This window comes from Struthio camelus, chromosome W (assembly GCF_040807025.1).
Source record: "Struthio camelus isolate bStrCam1 chromosome W, bStrCam1.hap1, whole genome shotgun sequence".
NCBI classification, from domain to species: domain Eukaryota; kingdom Metazoa; phylum Chordata; class Aves; order Struthioniformes; family Struthionidae; genus Struthio; species Struthio camelus.
The window spans coordinates 17,499,542-17,519,649 of record NC_090981.1 but is presented as its reverse complement, the minus strand read 5'-3'; the positions used below and the strand labels follow the sequence as shown (position 1 = coordinate 17,519,649).

The 20,108-nt window shown below is 43.6% G+C and overlaps 1 protein-coding gene and 1 long non-coding RNA gene across 10 annotated transcripts in view; both read left to right on the top strand.

Moving 5' to 3' along the window:
• Window positions 1-16,807, top strand: part of LOC138060850 (tyrosine-protein kinase transmembrane receptor ROR2) — a 149,624-nt gene extending 132,817 nt beyond the window's left edge. For all 9 annotated transcript variants that reach the window (XM_068925435.1, XM_068925438.1, XM_068925436.1 and 6 more), the window contains 5 exons: window positions 3,340-3,467; window positions 7,452-7,766; window positions 9,615-9,860; window positions 11,534-11,736; window positions 13,424-16,807. In XM_068925435.1, coding sequence (XP_068781536.1) covers window positions 3,340-3,467; window positions 7,452-7,766; window positions 9,615-9,860; window positions 11,534-11,736; window positions 13,424-14,866 — 2,335 coding nt within the window. In that variant the 3' untranslated portion in view covers window positions 14,867-16,807. The remainder of the gene's footprint in view (window positions 1-3,339; window positions 3,468-7,451; window positions 7,767-9,614; window positions 9,861-11,533; window positions 11,737-13,423) is intronic.
• A 49-nt stretch (window positions 16,808-16,856) lies between these two features.
• LOC138064093 (uncharacterized) lies at window positions 16,857-17,975 on the top strand. Its single transcript, XR_011137338.1, has 4 exons — window positions 16,857-16,962; window positions 17,292-17,364; window positions 17,467-17,590; window positions 17,851-17,975. It is a non-coding gene; the product is annotated as an uncharacterized lncRNA (long non-coding RNA).
• Window positions 17,976-20,108: the final 2,133 nt, after the last annotated feature.

The window sequence follows — 20,108 nt, the reverse complement described above, 5'->3', positions numbered from 1 at the left end:
GCCTTCTTGGCCACAGGGGCACATTACTGGCTCATGCTCAACTTGTCATCCACCAGGACACCCAAGTCCTTCTCTGCAGAGAAACGTGATGGCCTTCATCCTAAGAAATGGAAGTTGAGGTTTTAAGAATAGGAGGACTGTTTCGTCAGATTCTTTACAATTTTGTGTTGAAATCCAAACTGTGCTCAAGCATCTGACAGGTAGCTGGGAAGAGAGTTTTCTCAGTGGCAGAATATACCTTATCTCCACTCCAGCTGAATGCTGAGAAAATTCGTGTTCCAAGTGTCCCATCTTCGAGACAGTCCTCCAGCAGAGATGGAAGAGGAAACTCAAGACGTAGGATGTTCCTGACTCTGTCTTGTTAAAAAAAAAAAAAATTATATATAAATGGAAGAAAATCACTAATGGGAAAAAGTAATGCCGTCTTGAAACATTCAGCAAGAAACAGTAAAGAGCAAAGGTAAAAAAAGATCTGTGGCAGTTCGCTTGCAAGGCTCCTGCAACTAGGACACATTGAACTCTTCTGGATTCCTCCCATGGAGTCAGATTTCTGCTTCTCCCAGGGTTCCTGAGCAGAGCAGGCTTTCCAGCCCAAGCAGCGGCCATTGAGGAGTCAGTTTTTCTGCCCGTTTTCAGCAGCTGTTAACTCCTGCTCTGATCAGCAGCTGAGTTACTGGCATATGGTTTGGCGCAAGAATCAAAGCTGCCTGTGAGCCCAAGGATTTCTGCTGGAATGGAGAATGACGCCTCTCCTGTTTTATTTTATTGGCTTCGCCCTTGCCTTGCTTTTCACTGCAAACGCGTTGCCCTGCGCTAGGTGTGCATGTTGCAGTAGGGGAAGAGTAGTCAGGAAGGGGACCGTACATGCTGCCATTTCTACAGCTTTACTGAAATCGACTATTTTGCTAAAAAAGACTCATTTTGTCCCCTCCATCACGAGTACTGGCGAAGCTCTGTGCACTAAGGACTTGTGTGACCTGACAGAGGTATGTGCAGAGCAAGAGCCCTGCTTCTCTCGGAGTCTCTGACATCGGATTACTGTTTACTTTTGCTTGCCTCCATGGTAATGGTCATATCCAGTTTAGTTTAATCAGCAGTTGCCTGTAACATACGACAGGGGAAATCTGTATTAACGTATGTGTGTATATATAGTATATAAGCTGTATTGGAAGGTTATGACAGAAATAAATAAACGGAGCTAAGTAAGAGATCACACAGCTTTTGTCACCAAAACTATGTTGTTTGGAGTACTCTTTTTATACTTTTGCATGTATGTGTGTGCGCGCTAGCAGGGGAGCCCTGCGCTGAGAGTTGAAGCCCGAGGTACAGTTACACGTCGATACATTGCGGACTTTGTTCCACAGGATAGGGCTATGAATTTACTCTTGCGAAAGAGGTCACATAGGGGTTTCCTATTCATTCAGGCCCTTATGGGAATTGCTGACTTCCTACTGAGGTGGTCAGGGCTCGTAAAACAGGCACAGACAAAACGCTTTGATATTTTCGTCCCTTCGGGCATGATGCAATTGTTGCAAAATTAGGGGTTTTTGTTACGAGTGTGAAAGAGTTGGCGCTGCGGCGATTAACTGATCCCGAAAGGCTCCACCTTAGCTTCATCCTCCGTCATAGAAAAATTACATATCTTTGTGGAAGCTCATCTTGTTTTGGAGCATATAGACAAAATACTGTTTTATAACTATGGAACGATCACACTGTGATAGGAAACGACGGCCAGATCTGGACAGCAACTGCGTGAGGCACTCCACATGCAGATCACAAATCAGCGTGGTCCGTGTAGCAGCCATGTGATGCATCAGGCCCTTCTGTTAAGTGCTCATCTTTCCCGGAGGAGAGGGAGAATTGCTGCTCGGGTGGTGATGGATGGTGCCAGTATTGGACTGCGCGGTTATAGGACAGTCCTGCCCAGCCTGCCGCTTCCGAAGCGTTTTAATCTACGAAACAGTGGTGACCTTTCCTGGAAGAGATGAGCTTTGTCAGGGAGACCTAACAAAGGAAAAATGAAGGGGGACCCTAAGGCAGGATGAGACACCAGAAGCGATGGGCTGCGCTCAGTGCTGCATGGGTGTTGGGTGAGCTGTTCACTGTGGCTAGCTCTTGTCGCGTGGCAGGTTTTAGTGCTCTTCTGGCCCTGCTGAAGTTTAAGCAGGCTAGTTTTACACATTTCCACCGATAATTTTGTCTTGCTCATATGACAGACTAATGCAGGAAAGGTGGAGATATTTGTAAGAGAAGTGGATAAATGGGTGACCAAAGCAGGTATCAGAATCTGAAGATAATAAATAAGGTACAAAGCACAGGAGAGTATTGAAATAACACCTCCAAAATATGGAGGGGCACTACAGACTTTTGAACTGTCTGCTTAGTTAAGAGAAAGCTGATTAAGCTTTTGAGTATGCTAGTATTGCTCTAGAGTTATGGTTTTCCAGATTACATTATATATATTTTTCAGTCCATCATGCAGTAGCGGATCCTCGCACAGAGGCTGTGATGTGCCGGAGGAAGCACATGACATGCTGGATATTATACCTGAGAGCGCTCTGGCTGGGGGGGGGGGGGGGGGCTTTTCGGTGCTCAGGCAGTTACGATCTACAGACTAGCTCTGTATTATTTACCAAGGCTTTGGGGAGGATATGTTGAACCACTGGGCCTTTAGGCTAGTCCTTTTATCCGAAAATATTTACGCTGAGGTAAGGAGAGCAGAAGTTAGTCCAATAGCTGACCTGAGCAATGCATTCAAATATATGTCGGAAATGGAATTTGGCATTGACTGAACAAGGAGAGGAGGAAAAGAAGTTACACCCTTGATTACTTTTCATTCTGTGTATCTAACTCATGGTTCTGAATTATTCCATATTTTAATTAAATCTTGGCATGTTCTCTTGTGCTGTTCACTCCAGGAAATGAAGAATGGGAGAAAGAGGTGAGAGAAGAGAACCAACTGTTTGCCTACTTGTACTGAATGAGGATAGATGCCAAAAATGCGTGAAGACAAGTAACATGATCTATGTTACTGTCTCAGTCTAACAGCATTTTAATAGATTCATGTGTCAAATCCCATTACTGTTAGCATATGATTTTTAAGTTAATCTCAATTTTTGGTTTACTTCTTTCTCTAATGAGCTATTTACAGGGTGCCTCATTAATACTTCCAAGGTAGTGTAAAGAGAGAATTGGAGGAGAAAGCTGCACCTGGGGAATTAACCCATTTCAGATTTACAGCCTTTTGTTTTCTTTCTCCTTTTATAAGAGTATGTTTCCTAAAAATTCATTGGGGACAGCTAGACATCTGCGTATACAATCCCAATCTGTCTTTTGCAGAGAAGATTACCATGAAGACGGGTTCTGTCAGCCGTACCGGGGAATTGCGTGTGCACGAATCATTGGAAACAGGACCATTTATGTGGATTCCCTCCAGATGCAAGGGGAAATTGAAAACCGAATTACCGGTAAGATTATGTGCTTTTGTAGTAGGACAATAAGCATTTGTGAAAGTATCCAATTCAAGTACAAACGTGTTATCATCCTTTTCAGTTTTATCAGCTAATGACTGAGCTCTCCTTATATAAAGGTTTAGAGTAGGTGATCCAGTTTTCCTCTCCTGCAGTTAGAAACATTTGGAGCAAGGAGGGTAAAAATTGCTATCATGCATAAAAGAGTTTTCCATTTTAAGTGAAACGTCAGAGTCTTGACTTTTTACCAGCTCGTAATTTGCATTGGAGCTTTTTGCATGATTGATTCAAATATAAAATTTAAAAAAAAAAGTAAGTGCATTCTGATGTAATGAAAAAGATTGCGTTTTGGTTCTCTTGAAATAAATATGGTAGTTATTCCCTTGGGTTTGCCACGCCTACTGCATAATCCCAGCAGAGTTTGGCTTTCACATTGATTTATATAAAACAAGAGCTGACCTTCTTGCGCTCTGCCCCTGCTGATTCTTTCTCTGATCATCATGTCTGTACACACTTGCAAATGTGTCCAAAATCTTAATGACTTTTAATGGGCTGTACGTCAACATAGGTTTTCTTCACTGGCCCTCCTCAGAGTGATCGCTGATGTTAGCAGCTGTGATTCGGATGCACACAACCAGAGCAAGCAAATGAATCCGTGGAATAGAGCAAACTGTTTATAGTAATATATGGCCAATTAACTCAGCCCAGGAGGAGGTTATTCACATCTGGTCGGATATAGCTAGCTAATTGAATCTATTATTTAAACACAACCAGTTGCCAAAAAAGCTGGACTTCACTCATCGACTCTATTCCCTTGAAGATGTTACTTGAAAGAGCCAGTGTCAAGCTAAAAATTCAGGGTTTTTTTCCTACTCCTGGTGTTGGGATATGGTGATCAGATACTGGGTTTGTCAAAGACTTCTCTGTGCTGTTAAGACTCATTCCCCTCCCTCCTGTCTCTTGCACTCTGTTACAATTCCCACCTCTTACACTGTTCTATCATTAATTAATTCATACTTTTAAGTATTTGATATCGTTTCCTGTGATGTCATCTCTGTCCTGTTTAGATGTTTTTTCAAGCAATGACTAAATTTACAATTCTGTGAATTAGATTCATAAATGCCCTTTTCAAAATAAATGAATAAAATTAAACAGCAATATCTTCCAGAAAATGTTTACTGATCAAGTTATATTTATTTCTGGCATATACAGTATGGGTATTCACGGTGAGACTGCATGTTCCCTAATACCGCTGATTATCGGTTAGACTATAGAGGCTGGAGGCTGGCTCCACCCTGGCGTCGTGAAGAATTTCTGATCGAACCATCCTTCACTGGGAAAACTTGACGTTCCACCACATGGAGTGCCATAGCGCCTATTGAGGCAGTAATAATAACACAGAATTATATAGCATTTTTAAGGTCTATTCATCTAAAGGACATACCGAAAGTGCTGTGCAAAGTGATCACTGAGGACTTCACGGCATACTTGCTTCTTGCAAATTTTAAATGCACAACTTAAGTATGCAAGACTAGGTGTTCTCTGCACAAATGCCAAGATAACTTTGAGACCGAGGTGTTTTGTTAGGTGAAAAACCAGCTGTATAACTTTGGCTTATATTCTGTTTATATTTGCTGTGTACTTTTTAAGTATAGTTTTTGGTGGAATCTCCCTGTACTCAAAGGCCTACAATATTTTAAGTGGAGGCTGTGCATGGGAAATAGTGACATCTACCGTCCAACACCAAGAACCTATTCAGAAAGGATCCAGACAGTATCTGTGGAGAATTTTCATTCTGAATTTTCATGTCCCTGCTGTGCTGATATGTGATATACACTCCCTTCATCTGTGCCACCTGTGGTGCTATTTGGTCCTCGTCATGCAGTTTGATGAGAATCTCAGCCTTCTACTACAGAAGAAGGGCATTTCTGGAGAAGAACTTGAAACGTAACTTAAGAGACAAAAAGGCCAGCAATAAAGAGTGCATGGGCCCGACCCCTGACCTGTGAATATGTGTGATTTGCAATGTTTTTACTGTGCTGTTTAGTATCTGTTTGACTGAAAAAATAACCCACATATAGACTCTTAATTTTTCTCTTCTTGAAAGTCCCATTTCCCATTTATTTCATTCAGATGCTCTACTGAATTGATGCCAGTGTTCAAGGCTCCTAAGTGCCATTTGTCCACATATTTGTGCTTGTGTATTTGCTCTCATTCTGATAAATTATCTAACACAGCAGATCTTTAAAACTTCAACTTTTCCCCTCCTTTTAAAAGGTTTCAGCAGCTCTATGCTTTCCTGCTGCTACGTGGCTCATGAGCCTTATAACTAAGAGAACTGGGAAAGAGGCTTAGGAATAGAGTAAGTTCTAGGGTTTAACATAGCTTTATAGGAGCAAGCAAGCTTTGAGAAAGGAGCTTGGAAAACATGAGTGGTTAATTGGCTTTCTGGGCCATTTCTGGCATTCTTTGGAGACCAAGGATTTTAGCAATGGGCAGGGCTTGTGGTGAAGAAGATCTTTGCATTTCTGCACCCAGGTGTTTAGATTTTGGTGACTGCCCTGTTTTCACAAGGTATCACTGCTGATTAGAGGCTCCTCCAGAGGCCGGGGCTGCTGCTATTTTGCTCTCAGCATTGCTGCCTGCTCTCTGGTACCCCGATAATCACCGGGTCCCCACATGTCTGCCTCTCTGCATGTCTTCTTTGAGGGCTACACTGTCACCACCCAGCCTTGCTTGCTTTTGTTCCTCCCGTCAAACAAAGACATGCTGATCCAAATTCTGGAACACCTTCGCAAAAATTAATATGGTATTTCAGATAACCAGCAGTGAATAGTTCGCTCCTTAAGGTTTATTTTAACTTGTTAGTCCTAGGGACAAGTGCATCCCACAGCTGTTGTTCAAGGCCTGATATCATTCTTATTTGTGCAGTATTCACAATGGGATTAACAAAAGGTTACATTCCTGCATTAATAGTCTTGCATTAATATAAGCAGAGCTGCGAAGCATAGGCAAGGCTAGAGCAGGGGCTGCAGCATGGATGGCACTCAGGAGAGGAGACTGGTAGAGCGGGAGGCAGCGGAAAGCGGGTGGTAGCTGAACAAGAGGGAAAGAACTGATTTGTAGCTTGTAAAAGGACTGCTCAATAGCTTGAATTGCTCATTTCCTTCCTTCTTACAGCGTGCGTTGGTGGGATGTGCAGTCTAGCAACCTTCACTCACAGTTAATGTTTTCCAGTGAGGGAATGTTCCTACATTCAAAACTTGCTGCATCCCCAGATACATGGTGCATGTGCACATTTGTCTTTTCTTGCAAACGTGCAAGAAAACTCCCAGATAAATGTTAGCATGTAGGCACTGAGAGCTTAAGGGGAGGATCAAGTGCCTAATTAATTATGACATTCATCTTAATGTGATCAGTATGCTGAGATTAATGACATTCATTTTTCCCCAAACTGCTGCCTGTTAGGTTTCCCATTTCTATTAACAGCAATATCTCTCTGAACACCAACAGCACATTTCCCTTTGCATTTCAAGGCTTGAAAAACACATATCTTGTTTACTGATCAAAATGTCTATGGGAGGAAGAAGCTAAATGATTGTCATCGAGATTTTACCTGCTTAGAAATTTTAGAAGCACAGGTTAACATCCTGGCAGGTGCATCTTGAGTTAGATCTTTATTCTTTCAAGTCAAAATCAGTCAGGTGCCACACAACTTGCTCTGTGCCAGTCACCTGGGTGACTTCTGAAGAAATGAGATCCTGCAAACGATGTGCAGACCTCCGACAGGCAGTGGAGCGGTGGGTTTGCTTTCTGCATTTGTCATCTGTCCTCTGCAGCAGCAATGACCAAATGTCCTTGCTGCTCAGTAGGCTTTCAGATCCTCAAGAAAAGGCAGAGATGGAGAAGGCAACTATATAGAAATTGTTTCTTGTACTTACTGTGATTTGGTGCTTAACCATGATGTTTATTTCTTTCCAGCTGCATTTACCATGATTGGCACTTCCACACATTTGTCCGATCAGTGCTCGCAGTTTGCCATACCATCTTTCTGCCACTTTGTGTTTCCCCTGTGTGATGAGCGCTCCCGGACCCCTAAGCCGCGAGAGCTGTGCAGGGATGAATGTGAAGTCCTGGAGAACGATCTCTGCCGGCAGGAATATAACATCGCCAGATCAAACCCCCTCATTTTGATGCAGCTACAGTTGCCTAAGTGTGAGGATCTCCCACGACCTGACACCCTGGAGGCTGCCAACTGCATAAGGATTGGGATCCCTGTGGAGAGACTCAACCGATGTAAGTCTTGATGCTTCGTCACAAGGCGAAAGTGGAGTCTGGGCCTTTAGCGCTGGTCAGGTGGGGAGTGAGAGACAATAAATTATCAGTGGCTCCTTTTGCACAGAAAATACTGCTGCGCTGGACATCATTATTACTTTTTAGGCTGTTAATACTGAGCATAATCTTGCATTGTTGTAAGGTGAGGGGGGTGAGGAAGCTAAAAGGTTGTTGTTTAGCACTGAAAAGAGTTATATCGATGACCTTAGGCAATGCAATTCTGTGTCCACACATCAGTTTTGGCACAGATTTGCTAGGGGCGGCAGTGCATTGCAGGCTTCCCTACCCACATGCCTTTCCCCAAACTCTGGCTTGAGGTCCTTGACCAGTGAGAATACGGTTCATTTACCCATCTTCCTTAGGCCTTACCTTTCTGGATGAGTCACCTCGTACAACTATGTGTGAGTTCTGTTTAAAAGTCAGTAAGCCTTAAATAACCTGAAGAAGCTTCACTGGGAATGGTTGTTAAGTAATTACACATTTTAGGATATTCAATGCTCGTCCTTTCTATATAGAAATCCACAAGAATACTAATCCTGTAAATCAAGCTTGCAGTGTGGCTATCCTGTGACACGCAGGATAGGTGAAACATTCATCCTGCTTCTGTGGATTTATATTTGCCCCCAGGAGGAGAAAGGCTGTCCGTTGTTAGTGCCGGCATTTCTTCTGCCTACTCTGTTTCCCAGGAACTGATGACCACCTCCTTACACGCTTCCTTGCGGAAGCTGCATGACAAAGAAAGATGTTGAAGACTCCAAGTGTGTTCGGCTTATTCTGAATATCCATTTTCTGGACCCACCATTAGGAGCATGGGGGCATGGAAAACTAGTTGTGTGCCAGTAGGGCATTAGTGCATTGGAGCTGAGAAGCAGAAACAGCTGAGAAAGTGATGACAGAGCCAGGTCAGCCAGGCAAGAGGTAGCAACCCCAAGGAATGAGAATAAAAACAACCAATCCAAAATCTGGCAAACAGATTTGAAAGCGCAGCTGTCTTTGGTGCTCAGAGCCGGCGGTACTCCCTCTAGTGGAACAGCTCCAGTTAAGTACCCTTGATTTGTTTAGGAAATGGAAAGCAGAAGTTTTGAGAGGGTTGGATTCCTGAAGGCTGGGGAGGGAGGTGCAGGAAAGCGGAGATTGTGATGTTTCAAACGTGTGGGGAAATGCGTGATTCAGTTCAGGCGCTGTGCGTAGCAGGCAAGCATGCAAACAGGATTTGAAGAGAAGATAGCAGCAAAACTGAGACAGAATAAAGATAAAACCAGAGTTCAGCAGATACAAGAGAGTGGTGTATGTAAAGAAAAGAAAAGCTTGAATTCTTTTTTTTTTCCTGAAAGAGAAATGAAGGAAAAATCAGCAAGAGGCCTTACAAAATGCAATGCTAATTTCTCTAGGAAGTGAGCAGTGTGAGAAAATAGGAAGATTATGAGAATTAAAAAGCGATAGCAAGTTTACACTGTTGGCATCAGGAGACTTCTGCTGAGGTGAACCTCACATTTCTAATTTAGTTGAACTTCTTTTACCTTGTGTCTAGAGGTGCAGTCTACATGCTGCTTAGTACCAGCTTGCGTTCAGAGGTACGAAATGATTTTGTGTGTAGCCATAAGATGGAGGTACTCAAGGGCAGAATTCAAGAATATCCACGTGTCAAAGAGGACAGATAGCCACAGAGCTGAAATTGCAAAAAGCACAACTTAAATCCTAGTGTACTTCATTTTATGCTTACGTGGTGTCTGCCCTTCAGCTGTTTTGGTTTTGCTGCCTCTTGACTATTCTGTGATTTGTAACTTTTTGTCAAATCCTGCCTTACAGATCATCAGTGCTACAATGGCTCTGGAGCGGATTATAGAGGGACGGTCAGCGTCACCAAATCTGGCCACACTTGTCAGCTCTGGGACTCGCAGAGTCCCCACAACCACGATCTGACAAGCGCGCAGTTTCCAGAGCTGGGCGGCGGGCATGCATATTGCCGAAATCCCGGAGGCCAGATGGATGGGCCCTGGTGTTTTACAAAGAATAAAAACGTACGCATGGAACTGTGTGACGTACCTTCTTGTAGTATGTATTCTCTTTCTTTTTTCCCCCTACGACTGGCCTAAATCCTTTGCGGTTTTAAATGTTCCATGTTGTTACGAGCGTGCTTCACTTAGCAAGTTGTGCTTTCAGATGTTTCTCCTGCTGTAGTGCAGCATCCTTGTTTTGTGTTGCACTCATTTAATATTGGCTTGAAAGCAGAGCTTCTAACTGAAACGCTATGCCACTTTTTTACTTTTTTATTATGTGTTGAAGGCTTAAGCAGAGATAAAAGTTCATGATACTTTTCGTGGTTTGGTTTCAAACTTGTTAAATGTCATGCCTTAATGTCCTTATCACCGGTATATGTTTGGTTTGCTAGCACTGCTCAACGGTATATTGCTTTCACTCTGTGTGCCATCTGACAGGCAGCAAAGATTTTCAGATCCTGTAGAGGGAGATACAGCACTGTGCTTGGTTGTAAGAAACCCAAAGCACAGAAGCAGAGATGTCAGGAAAGAGGTGATTTTATCAGAAATGGCCTATGCTATCTGCTTCTGGTTCAGTACTGGACTAGTGTTAGCAAAAATAAGCAGCAGCCTGTCACAGCATGTTAATGCAGTCCCATTTACTTCCCATACTGGTGCAGACTTCATTCTAGAGCTGTTACAGTGGTAACAGTCTTCAGAGACCACAAAGCAACTTAATACTGTGCTTATTAGGAAGAAAAGCGTGTTTCCTGCAGCACCAAATGCACGGTGGAAGCCATACGAGCGGTTTCATTGCAGATTTCCTGGATATCTAAGAGCACTCAAAACTGATGTGAAATTTCTGAGTTACTTCACTTTTTTACAGTAACAGCATTTGACATATAGAATACATTTCTACATTGCATGTAACATGATGTCAAAATTACACGCTGGGATGTGGTTGTGGTAAAAGCAGTAGTCACAAGTAGCAAAACCATGGATTGCAGAAGACAACGCAGGCATTTCCAATAAAACTTTTGGGTGTCATTGTGCTGTCCTTTAGTCTCTAAACACCAAGAAAAATGTATTTTACAAAGGTTCCCAAACTGTCCTATTAAATGTATCAATGGCCTTTTCATCTTTGTTATCCTGTAACTTGTGTTAACAAGAACACCTTAATTCAGTAGAATTAAGTACACCACGTCCCTGCCAGTGAGAGGTGACGTTTCGGTTTATTCTGGGCAGAAGTAGTACCAGTGGAGGTAAATTAGAGGGCAAAGTGCTGATGAAATGGCTGAAGGTGAGTGAGAAGGCCAGACTGCCATGTTGTGCTGCGATTTATGGCGCTGGGACTTTATATACTATAAGACTATTCACTTGCTTTATATCACTGAACAAGTTTATGCAATGGTTCTGAAGTCTATATTCTGCACTTTCTCCTGCAGGAAACCTCAAAAATAACGTAAGATAAACCATGCACTAGTACAGTCAAAGCAGACTGTGTTAAACTTAGGAGTCCTATCTTATCTTCACACTTCTTGCTGCTGTGTACATTCAGATTTCTTTGAAACATTACAGGAAAATTACTGCGTGGGAAAAAAGCGTGACTTCTGTTTTGAGGTTACAGAAGCTTATTTTTTGTTTAAAATTTGGTGTCAATCAACACACTCTAGCACTTTTTGTTTTTCTTTACTGTTTAACCCATTAAAAATGCTTATTGTAACCAATGACTGTTTCTGTGCCCTACAGGCCCACGTGACAACAGCAAAATGGGAATCCTCTACATCCTGGTTCCCAGCATAGCTATCCCTTTGGTTATTGCCTGCCTTTTCTTCTTGGTCTGTATGTGCAGGAACAAGCAAAAGGCATCTGCTGCTACACCACAGCGTCGCCAGCTGATGGCATCTCCTAGCCAGGACATGGAAATGCCACTCATCAATCAGCACAAACAGGTATTTCTTGCAGAACTTGCTTAGGCCTCAGTTTTCCAAAGTGTCGTGACTTTCAGCATCTCACATTTTTGGTGTTGAAATTGAGCCATGTTGTCAGGGACCTACTTTTTGTCATGTGCTAGCCACTACTTCCGTGAAAACCAGGTCTTGCAGTCACTTGTTGTACCTCAAAACCCTGGCCTCCAGCAATAACTTTCAGTACAAAATATTTTTATGGCATCTGCACTCACCTGCCAATCCCCATTTTGCGGCTTGTCTCAGTGACTAGAAATGTTATTTCTGATCCAGTCTTCAGTTTGCAGCTTGATTTTGCTCCTGGAAGTACCACTGTGGTTTGCTAGTTTCAAGCAGAACGCATGATGGGGTTTCTTTTCTAATCTGTCTGCTTAGTCTTCTGGTTATCTGAGCTACTGCCGAGCTGGGAGTTGAGTCTAAGCGCAACATGTTTCTAAGTGTGTATATCCCAAAGGACAGTGAAACAAAAATGGCTTTGAACTTCTGTCTGTATTCTCAGCTCCTGGAAATACTTTTCTAGGTTAGCTAAATGATCTCCATGTTAAAATCTTGTTCAGATCTGCTGCTGAATTTTTGATCATAGCATTTACTAGACACTGATTCACAAAAACAATACTCAGTTTGGAACAATTGGGAACATCTGTTCAGGAAGCTGCAAAATGAACGGATCTTACCGATTGTAACAAATTGCATTGATTTTGTGCTGTAAGGGGGAGGTTTGGTGGCCAAGTCTGGGCTATGCTGGAGACTGTTTGGTCCAGTTCACAGCCTGTTCGCTACTAAAATCCCAGCGTGTCCCCAGATCACCTGCCAGAGCCTCTTTCCAGCCTGCCCTGCTCCTTTCTGCTGCAGTGCCCTTTCTACAAAGTGGTGGCTCAGCTGGGGGCTCCTCGGTCCCACGGCTGCTCAGGCTGGACCCATCAAATCCACCCGTGCAGACTCCCTTATTTCCCCCGCCGGGCTGCAGGAGCAAGGACTCTCCGGGGGTTTCTTACTCTTGGCTTTGCCCCCTTTTCCTTCCTGTAGCAGAGAGCAGCTTCTTCCCCCTTTAGCTTCTCTGCCTCCCCGCCTCAGTCAGATCTGGTTCAGCGTTTCTCAGCAGTTGTATTTAGTGTTGCTACCCACAGGCAGGGGCCATGCCTGCAGTGCAACGGGGGAGAAAGGGCATATCTAGTACTGGGGAACTACAAGAAAGAGGGTTTATTCCTCCTTCTGCCAGGAGGGATATTTCAGTTCCCCCCCGGGGCAGCTGTCTCCTGGGCCTGCGCCTACGGCTTTTCTAATGGATCTCCAATGGGCAGTGCATCTCTGGGCAGACCTGTAGGGCAAAGGCAGTTGCCACTAATAGGTGTCATTATTTGCCAGATTTTCTCTGAATTGATCATTCTTTTAGCTTGCAGGAAATACAGTAGCTGCTTGGTAAAAATAATTATACTCATCCTCTTGCAGCGTAATTCAATTTACGCGTCTGATAATGGTGTAACTCATTCCAAGGTTAACTGTAAAATCAATGTACTCTTGTGAGTATACAAAAAGCGGGAAAGTCATTTTGACCCAATTTATCTTCCTTCCGGCATCTAACCACTGGAAGCTTTTCTTTAATAGAAGATTCTGTTGTTTAGAAAACACTGTGGTTTTTTAACACTTTTTTTAAAAATTTCTTTCATTGCAGGCTAAACTTAAAGAAATCAATCTGTCTACAGTGCGGTTTATGGAGGAACTAGGAGAAGAGAGGTTTGGCAAAGTCTACAAAGGGCATCTTTTTGGTACAGCACCAGGTGAACAAACCCAGGCTGTTGCTATCAAGACGCTTAAAGACAAAGCAGAATTGGCTCTTCGTGAAGAATTCAAACATGAGGCAATGATGAGATCACGATTACAGCACCCAAACATTGTTTGCTTGCTGGGCATAGTGACGAAGGAACAGCCCATCAGCATGATTTTTAGCTATTGTTCCCACAGTGACCTCCATGAGTTCTTGGTGATGAGATCTCCCCATTCGGATGTCGGCAGCACGGATGATGACAAGACAGTCAAATCCACTCTGGAGCCAGCAGATTTTTTCCACATCGTGACTCAGATAGCTGCAGGAATGGAATACCTTTCGAGCCACCATGTTGTCCACAAAGACTTAGCCACTAGGAATATATTGGTGTTTGATAAACTTAATGTGAAAATATCTGATTTAGGCCTTTTCAGGGAAGTTTACGCTGCTGATTACTATAAACTGATGGGAAATTCCCTTCTTCCTATCCGATGGATGTCCCCTGAGGCTATTATGTATGGCAAGTTTTCTATTGATTCGGATATCTGGTCATACGGAGTTGTGTTGTGGGAAGTTTTCAGCTATGGCCTACAACCTTACTGTGGTTATTCTAACCAGGATGTCATTGAGATGATCAGGAATCGACAGGTTTTGCCGTGTCCTGACGACTGTCCCACATGGATATACACTTTGATGCTGGAGTGTTGGAATGAATTTCCCAACAGAAGACCGAGATTTAAAGATATACACAACAGACTAAGAACATGGGGAAACCTTTCTAATTACAACAGCTCAGCACAAACCTCTGGGGCGAGCAACACCACGCAAACAAGCTCTCTCAGCACAAGCCCCGTTAGTAATGTCAGCAATGCTAGGTATGTTGGACCAAAGCAGAAAACTCAAGCTTTCCCTCAACCGCAGTTCATCCAAATGAAAGGGCAGATGAGGCCGATGGTCCCAGCTCCGCAGCTCTACATTCCAGTCAATGGTTATCAGCCGATGCCCGCCTATGGCGCTTACTTGCCCAATTTTTACCCTGTCCAAATTCCAATGCAAATGGCTCCTCAGCAGATGCCTCCCCAGATCATTCCGAAACCAGGCTCCCACCACAGCGGGAGCGGATCCACCAGCACGGGCTACGTAACGACAGCGCCCTCCAACGCCTCGGTGGCTGACAGGGCAGCTCTGCTCTCGGAGGGCACGGACGACACGCACAACGGGACGGAAGATATTGCCCAGAATCCCGTCCAGGAGGAGGAGGAAGAGGAGGGTTCTGTGCCAGAAACAGAGTTACTGGGCGATAATGACACACTTCAGATGGACGAAGCAGAAATTCAGTCGGAAGCCTAAGGAATTTGGCCTTTTTACTAAGAGTTTCACATCACTTCAGTGCATGGAGACTGTAGATCCTTAGACTTGAGATCAGTGATTTTGATCTGACTAAACGAAACAAAACCAAAAAATCCTACACCCATATAAAGTGCAGCAATAATGATATACCAGGTTTATTGACTGTTATCACCATCAGATTTTGCAAATATGATGGTATGGAATTGCTGGGTTTAGTCTTTTTTTTTACTGTCCTACAGTTCTTGAGGGAAGCTGCTTTTCAGTAATGTACTGTTGCTGTGCAACATATTGCAGAGTAGCATTGCACATCATGTATATCATGATATGTGAGTGTAATGTTAGTGAATTATGCTTAAACCAGTAACACGTAAAGGAATCAAACTGCAGTTACAGAATTGCTCTGAGCATAAAGGAGTGCCCTGGATGTGATGGACAGCTTAGTATATAGTATTTATCTCTTTGATGTAATGGACACGAGATTGTGTTTGCTTTCTGAGTCTGAAAAAGTAACAAGTTGAGAATACTGATCCATGTTTGTATTACAATAGTCAGAAAAGTAGGGAAACAGCATAAAAATTGCTGTGCTGAGTCAGACTGTGGGTCTGTCTAGCCCGGTAGCCTGTCTCCAAAGGCAGCTGGTAGCGACTGCCTAGGGAAGAGTACAAGGACAGGGCAAACATGTAGTGGTATTTCCCCAGATTATTTTCCCAGCCTCCAGCAATTTGTGGCTTAGGGACTTCCCAAGCCAGAGGTGGAATCTTTTTTTTTTTTCTTTAATAACCCTTGATGGAGTTTTCTTCCACGAATTTATCCAAATGATTTTGAACCCACGTAAACTTAGAGCATCCACAACATCCTGTGGGATAACTTGAGAGGACAGAGGATGTCTTTCTTTCATCTTTCCCGATGAATGACCGTGACAGAAGCTTCCAAATGAGCGTGGCTGACTGCATTTGTGGATGAAAGTACTCCTCCTCTGCTGCGTATTTTTAGCAGCAAGCAGCCTTAATACACTGTTAACCGAAAGAAGAGACATGGTAGGTGTGCACTAGCTTAACAATCCAACTTTAATTGCATGTTGGTTGTCAAATGTAGAAAAGGGCTCCAGATACATGTGCCTATGTTATAAAAGTTTTGGTTTTGTGCAGGGTTATAAACTCACTTGATTTACTGCAATTAGTGCTGGATTGCATGTGAAACCATGCTTGTTTCCTGCCTCTTTAGTGAAAATGAATCTTTGAATTTTAGAAGACCAAAATAAGCAATATTGTACAGAATGCTGGTTTTGTGCTTCTGTTTGCAAGATGAATCATGTACAGACCTTTAAATGTAATTTATGTTTTATTACATTTTATATACTTTTTTCATTGAAATATTTGGATTTTTGAACAAATGACTTTATAATTTAACCATTTACAATATTCACAGGTGGTGAAATGTTATTGTATGGCTGGTTCATTTTGTAAAACGTGCAGACAGGTCCATACATTTCATGACTCTTTCTGTAATACAAACAATACACACTCTCATTGTAGCATTGTTGTAGCCAACACACACTATAGCCATAAGTTGCAAGTCCAGCACATGGAGTATTCAATAAAGTGATGCAAAAAGTATGATTAAGTATGTTACCTTTATAGTTGCTACAGCTGTTGTTTTTGTTATGGTACTTTGTGGAAATAGAAATGGCCACCGTTCCTTGTGGTTGCAGGTTTCATACCAAAACTACAACTTATTTGTTATTGCATTGGGATTCACTTACAAATCATGCATCATTGTGACCTATAGCCTGTGTCGAAGGCATGGCAGCATTACTTGCTTCCAGCGCTTCACTTGGATTTGGAAATGCACTGGTAGGAAAAAAACATGAAAGCTTTATTGCTTGTGTTAATATAATGTAGCTTTGGGTGCTATTAATAAATAAAGAATAAATAAATGTGAGTTCGTTTAAGTCTTTATTTTGTTTCTTCCAGGTTTCTCATGTTCTCAAGTTCATGTATTCCATTTGTCAACTTCTTTTTGCTTCCTTTTCTAACTTACTGAAAAACGGAGAATAGGCGGTCCAGTTACACCACCAAATTCAGAGAAGAGATGCAGTAAGTGAACTAGTGGCAGCCAGCGGGAGCTTCCTGCATAGTTTGGTCTAAAGTTTACCCCACTTCCAACAGTCAAACTACATTAAGACTTTTGGTGCTTAGTGCAGTTTGGGAAATTCCTAATTTGCCTCTTCAAGCCTCATAAATTCAAGCCCGTGAATCACAACAGTCAGAAAAAAATAGCCCAGACTTTTACCCAGGGTTTCCTGTCCCCACTAAGAGATAGCTTCGCTCTCTAAGGGATGGTGGAGGAGAAGTATCCGGTTCTCTAGGCCAGCCTTGGTGATCTGCAAACTACTGCAGAGATGTTTTCTCCCATCTGTCGGTAGGGATGCACTTCTCTGAGCTGCCGCTATCTGACCCAGGGATCAGTAGCTTGCAAACGCCTTGTCTGCGGCTCAGGTAAGCACCTTTGCATGAACCAACACCAACTGGTATTAGTTAGTGGTTGCCCTAAGTCATGCAAGCTGGTGGTGACTCAGTCAGTACTCTGTGGCCGCCTAGGACACTCCCCTGGTGATGTCTACCGCAAAGCCCCAGCCAGCACTGGGACCGGCCTTTCCTCTTCAAGCTTCGGGACCAAGGCCAAGAAGGAGAGATGTAGGGAACGTGGGCTGCTGACGCAGAGGTAAGTGGATGGGACAAGGCGGTGAGGTGGGACATGGGGAGGGAAGGGTTGGGGTTGGACCCCAGCACAATGCTGCTCACTAGAGTGTGCAAAGTTAGCGTTTTTTTCTGCCTTGGGTAGCAAAGTTGGGGTTTGCGCTGGTGACAGAACAGCTGTCCCAGGCAGCAAATATATGGTTGGTTAGCCAGGAGAGGGCAAGATGGTTTTGTGGGGATTGTGGGAGATGTCAACAGCTTTTTATTGTGTCTTTTATTGTGTAGTCCCCTACTCTGCTTCAGGCCATCTGATCTTTCTAAGAAAGAAGACAGGAACTGACTCTGGAAAAAGTGGACAGAGCCCACGGTGGCATTGGTAGTGTCCATGGCAGCCCGCGGACGAGGCAGGAAGTGGTGCCTGGTGAGGCCTGTCTCCTCCCCATCTCTGGAGGTACGTGAGCATCAGGACCTGGAGCACGGTTCCCCTGGGTCATTTAGCTGCCAGCGCTCCAGCCCAGCTTTCTGATGAGTGCAGGTGCCTGATCGTGTCAGCCTCTGTGCTGAACATCACAAGGATTGCAGGGGGCCTTAATTTGGGTGCGGAAGTTATTGATTGTAGATGTGCCTGTCTCCTGCTCCGTGGTAGTGCAGCCTGGCAATAACACTGCTCTGAATCCAGTCCTGGTAAAATCTAGCACCCTCTAGAGGCATTTGCCTCTTTTCAGTATTGGGACTATAGGGAAGAAGAAGCCAAAAACGGTACAGTATAAATAGATGTGTAAGAAACAGAGAATTCCCTACACAGTGCAAACTGACAAATACAGATATACCCTATTATTACAAATTTTGATAGGCAGCTTCATTCCTTCACCACCATCTAAATGTCACTATTTTCAGTTTCATCTAATAATTTCCCTAAAGACTGACTTAGAGGGACATGCTTCCCAGGGAGATATGAATCCTTTGTTTCCTGCATCTGCCATGGTTATGAACATCACAGTAATTTTCAAAGGGAAATTACTTCATGGTAACATCACCTCAAACTTTATTACTGATATGAATTTGAATCATGTTTCTCCGTTTTCTGAGGAGCTAATAAGATGTTACTTCATCCTACATTCAGAGAAATCATCTCACTTTGGCAGCGTGGGATTAGAAGGAAGAAGGCTGAGGCTTACTGGGAGAGAGCTCAAAGACACCGTCTGAGTTGGAGTGCTCTCAAAAGATGTCAGACTCAGACCTCAAAGTGTTTGCCAAAATAAATGTAAGAATGAAACACCCAGCTAAAAGCATGGTTACCTCTTCAAATAACATCATGCCTTACTCTCTTTTAAGTCATAGTCTGACCTCGCATAACAGTAACTCACAGTTTCTAGGCAGGCCAACTGTACCACAGACTGTTCTCAAAGACAGCACTCCGGTTACCCAAACGTGAAGAAAAATCCACCAACAAAGTCTTCTGTTTGAGGAAAGGGAGTAAATGGGTCAGACATCCTTCCTGGAAGGAGCTTCTGTTGTACGCTTCTGTTGTATAAATAAGTAAGTCTACAAAATGTTAGTGGAAAGCCAGAAATCAAGATTTGAGGTTTTTCTCAGACAGTAGGAAAGGAGTATTTTGATTAGAAGAGTAGCAACATACAGCATGAGCAAGGCACGTGAATGAGGCATGACACAGCTCAGTGAATGCAGTTTGGTTCTGTCTTACTAGAAAACTGAATTGTCTTCTCATTTTTTTCAAATGACCTTATGCAATCTTTCAGTTTGTTGCAGCTTGCAGATAGGACGAGCTGTTGGCTCCTTCCATCAGCAATATGAGGTGGGAGCACTCTAGGGACTATCAAGCAATATTTAAAAATGCTCAACTAGAAAGATGAACCAAGCCCATGATATCCTGCTCAGGTAGATCTTTCTCTAGTCCAAAAAGTACTGCATCTACTCTTGAGTAAGTGTAGAAGAGTTGATCTGGCAGGGTATCCGTTCCAGAAAAATGTTGTAAAAACATATTTGGTGTGGCAGAGTGGTAGTGCCGGGACTCTGTAGCTGCTGCTGTTCCTTCACAGAGATACTGTGGGGGCGAGGAGCTGGAGGCATGTCTGCATAGCTGCTGGGCCAAACTATTACTAATAGTAATTTTTGCTGCCCGCATGTTAAAGCAGTGCTGGAGCTGTGCGTTCAGGTCAGGCACTGGCAAGCAGGAGCCCGAAGGGGCTTGTCGGCACCCCAGCTCCCTCCTGTGGGATTGCCCCAGTAGTGGCTGGCAAGATAGGCTTCCCGCTCCAGAAGGCTGCGTCCCCTGGCCTTGTACGTGACCTCAAATATAAGGCAACCCCTGGGCGGCGTGTCTGTTTTCAGGGGAGAAAATAGCCTGGAATATACAGCAATTGCTCTGTGTTCGGGGTCAGACGTATGTACGCACACACGTGTGGATGCACAGGCACAAAGCAGCAAGGGGAACTGCATAATTTCTTTACTTTGCGGGGGACAGAGCACTGGAACAGGTTGACCGGAGAGGTTGTGGAGTCTCCTTTGCTGGAGATATTCAA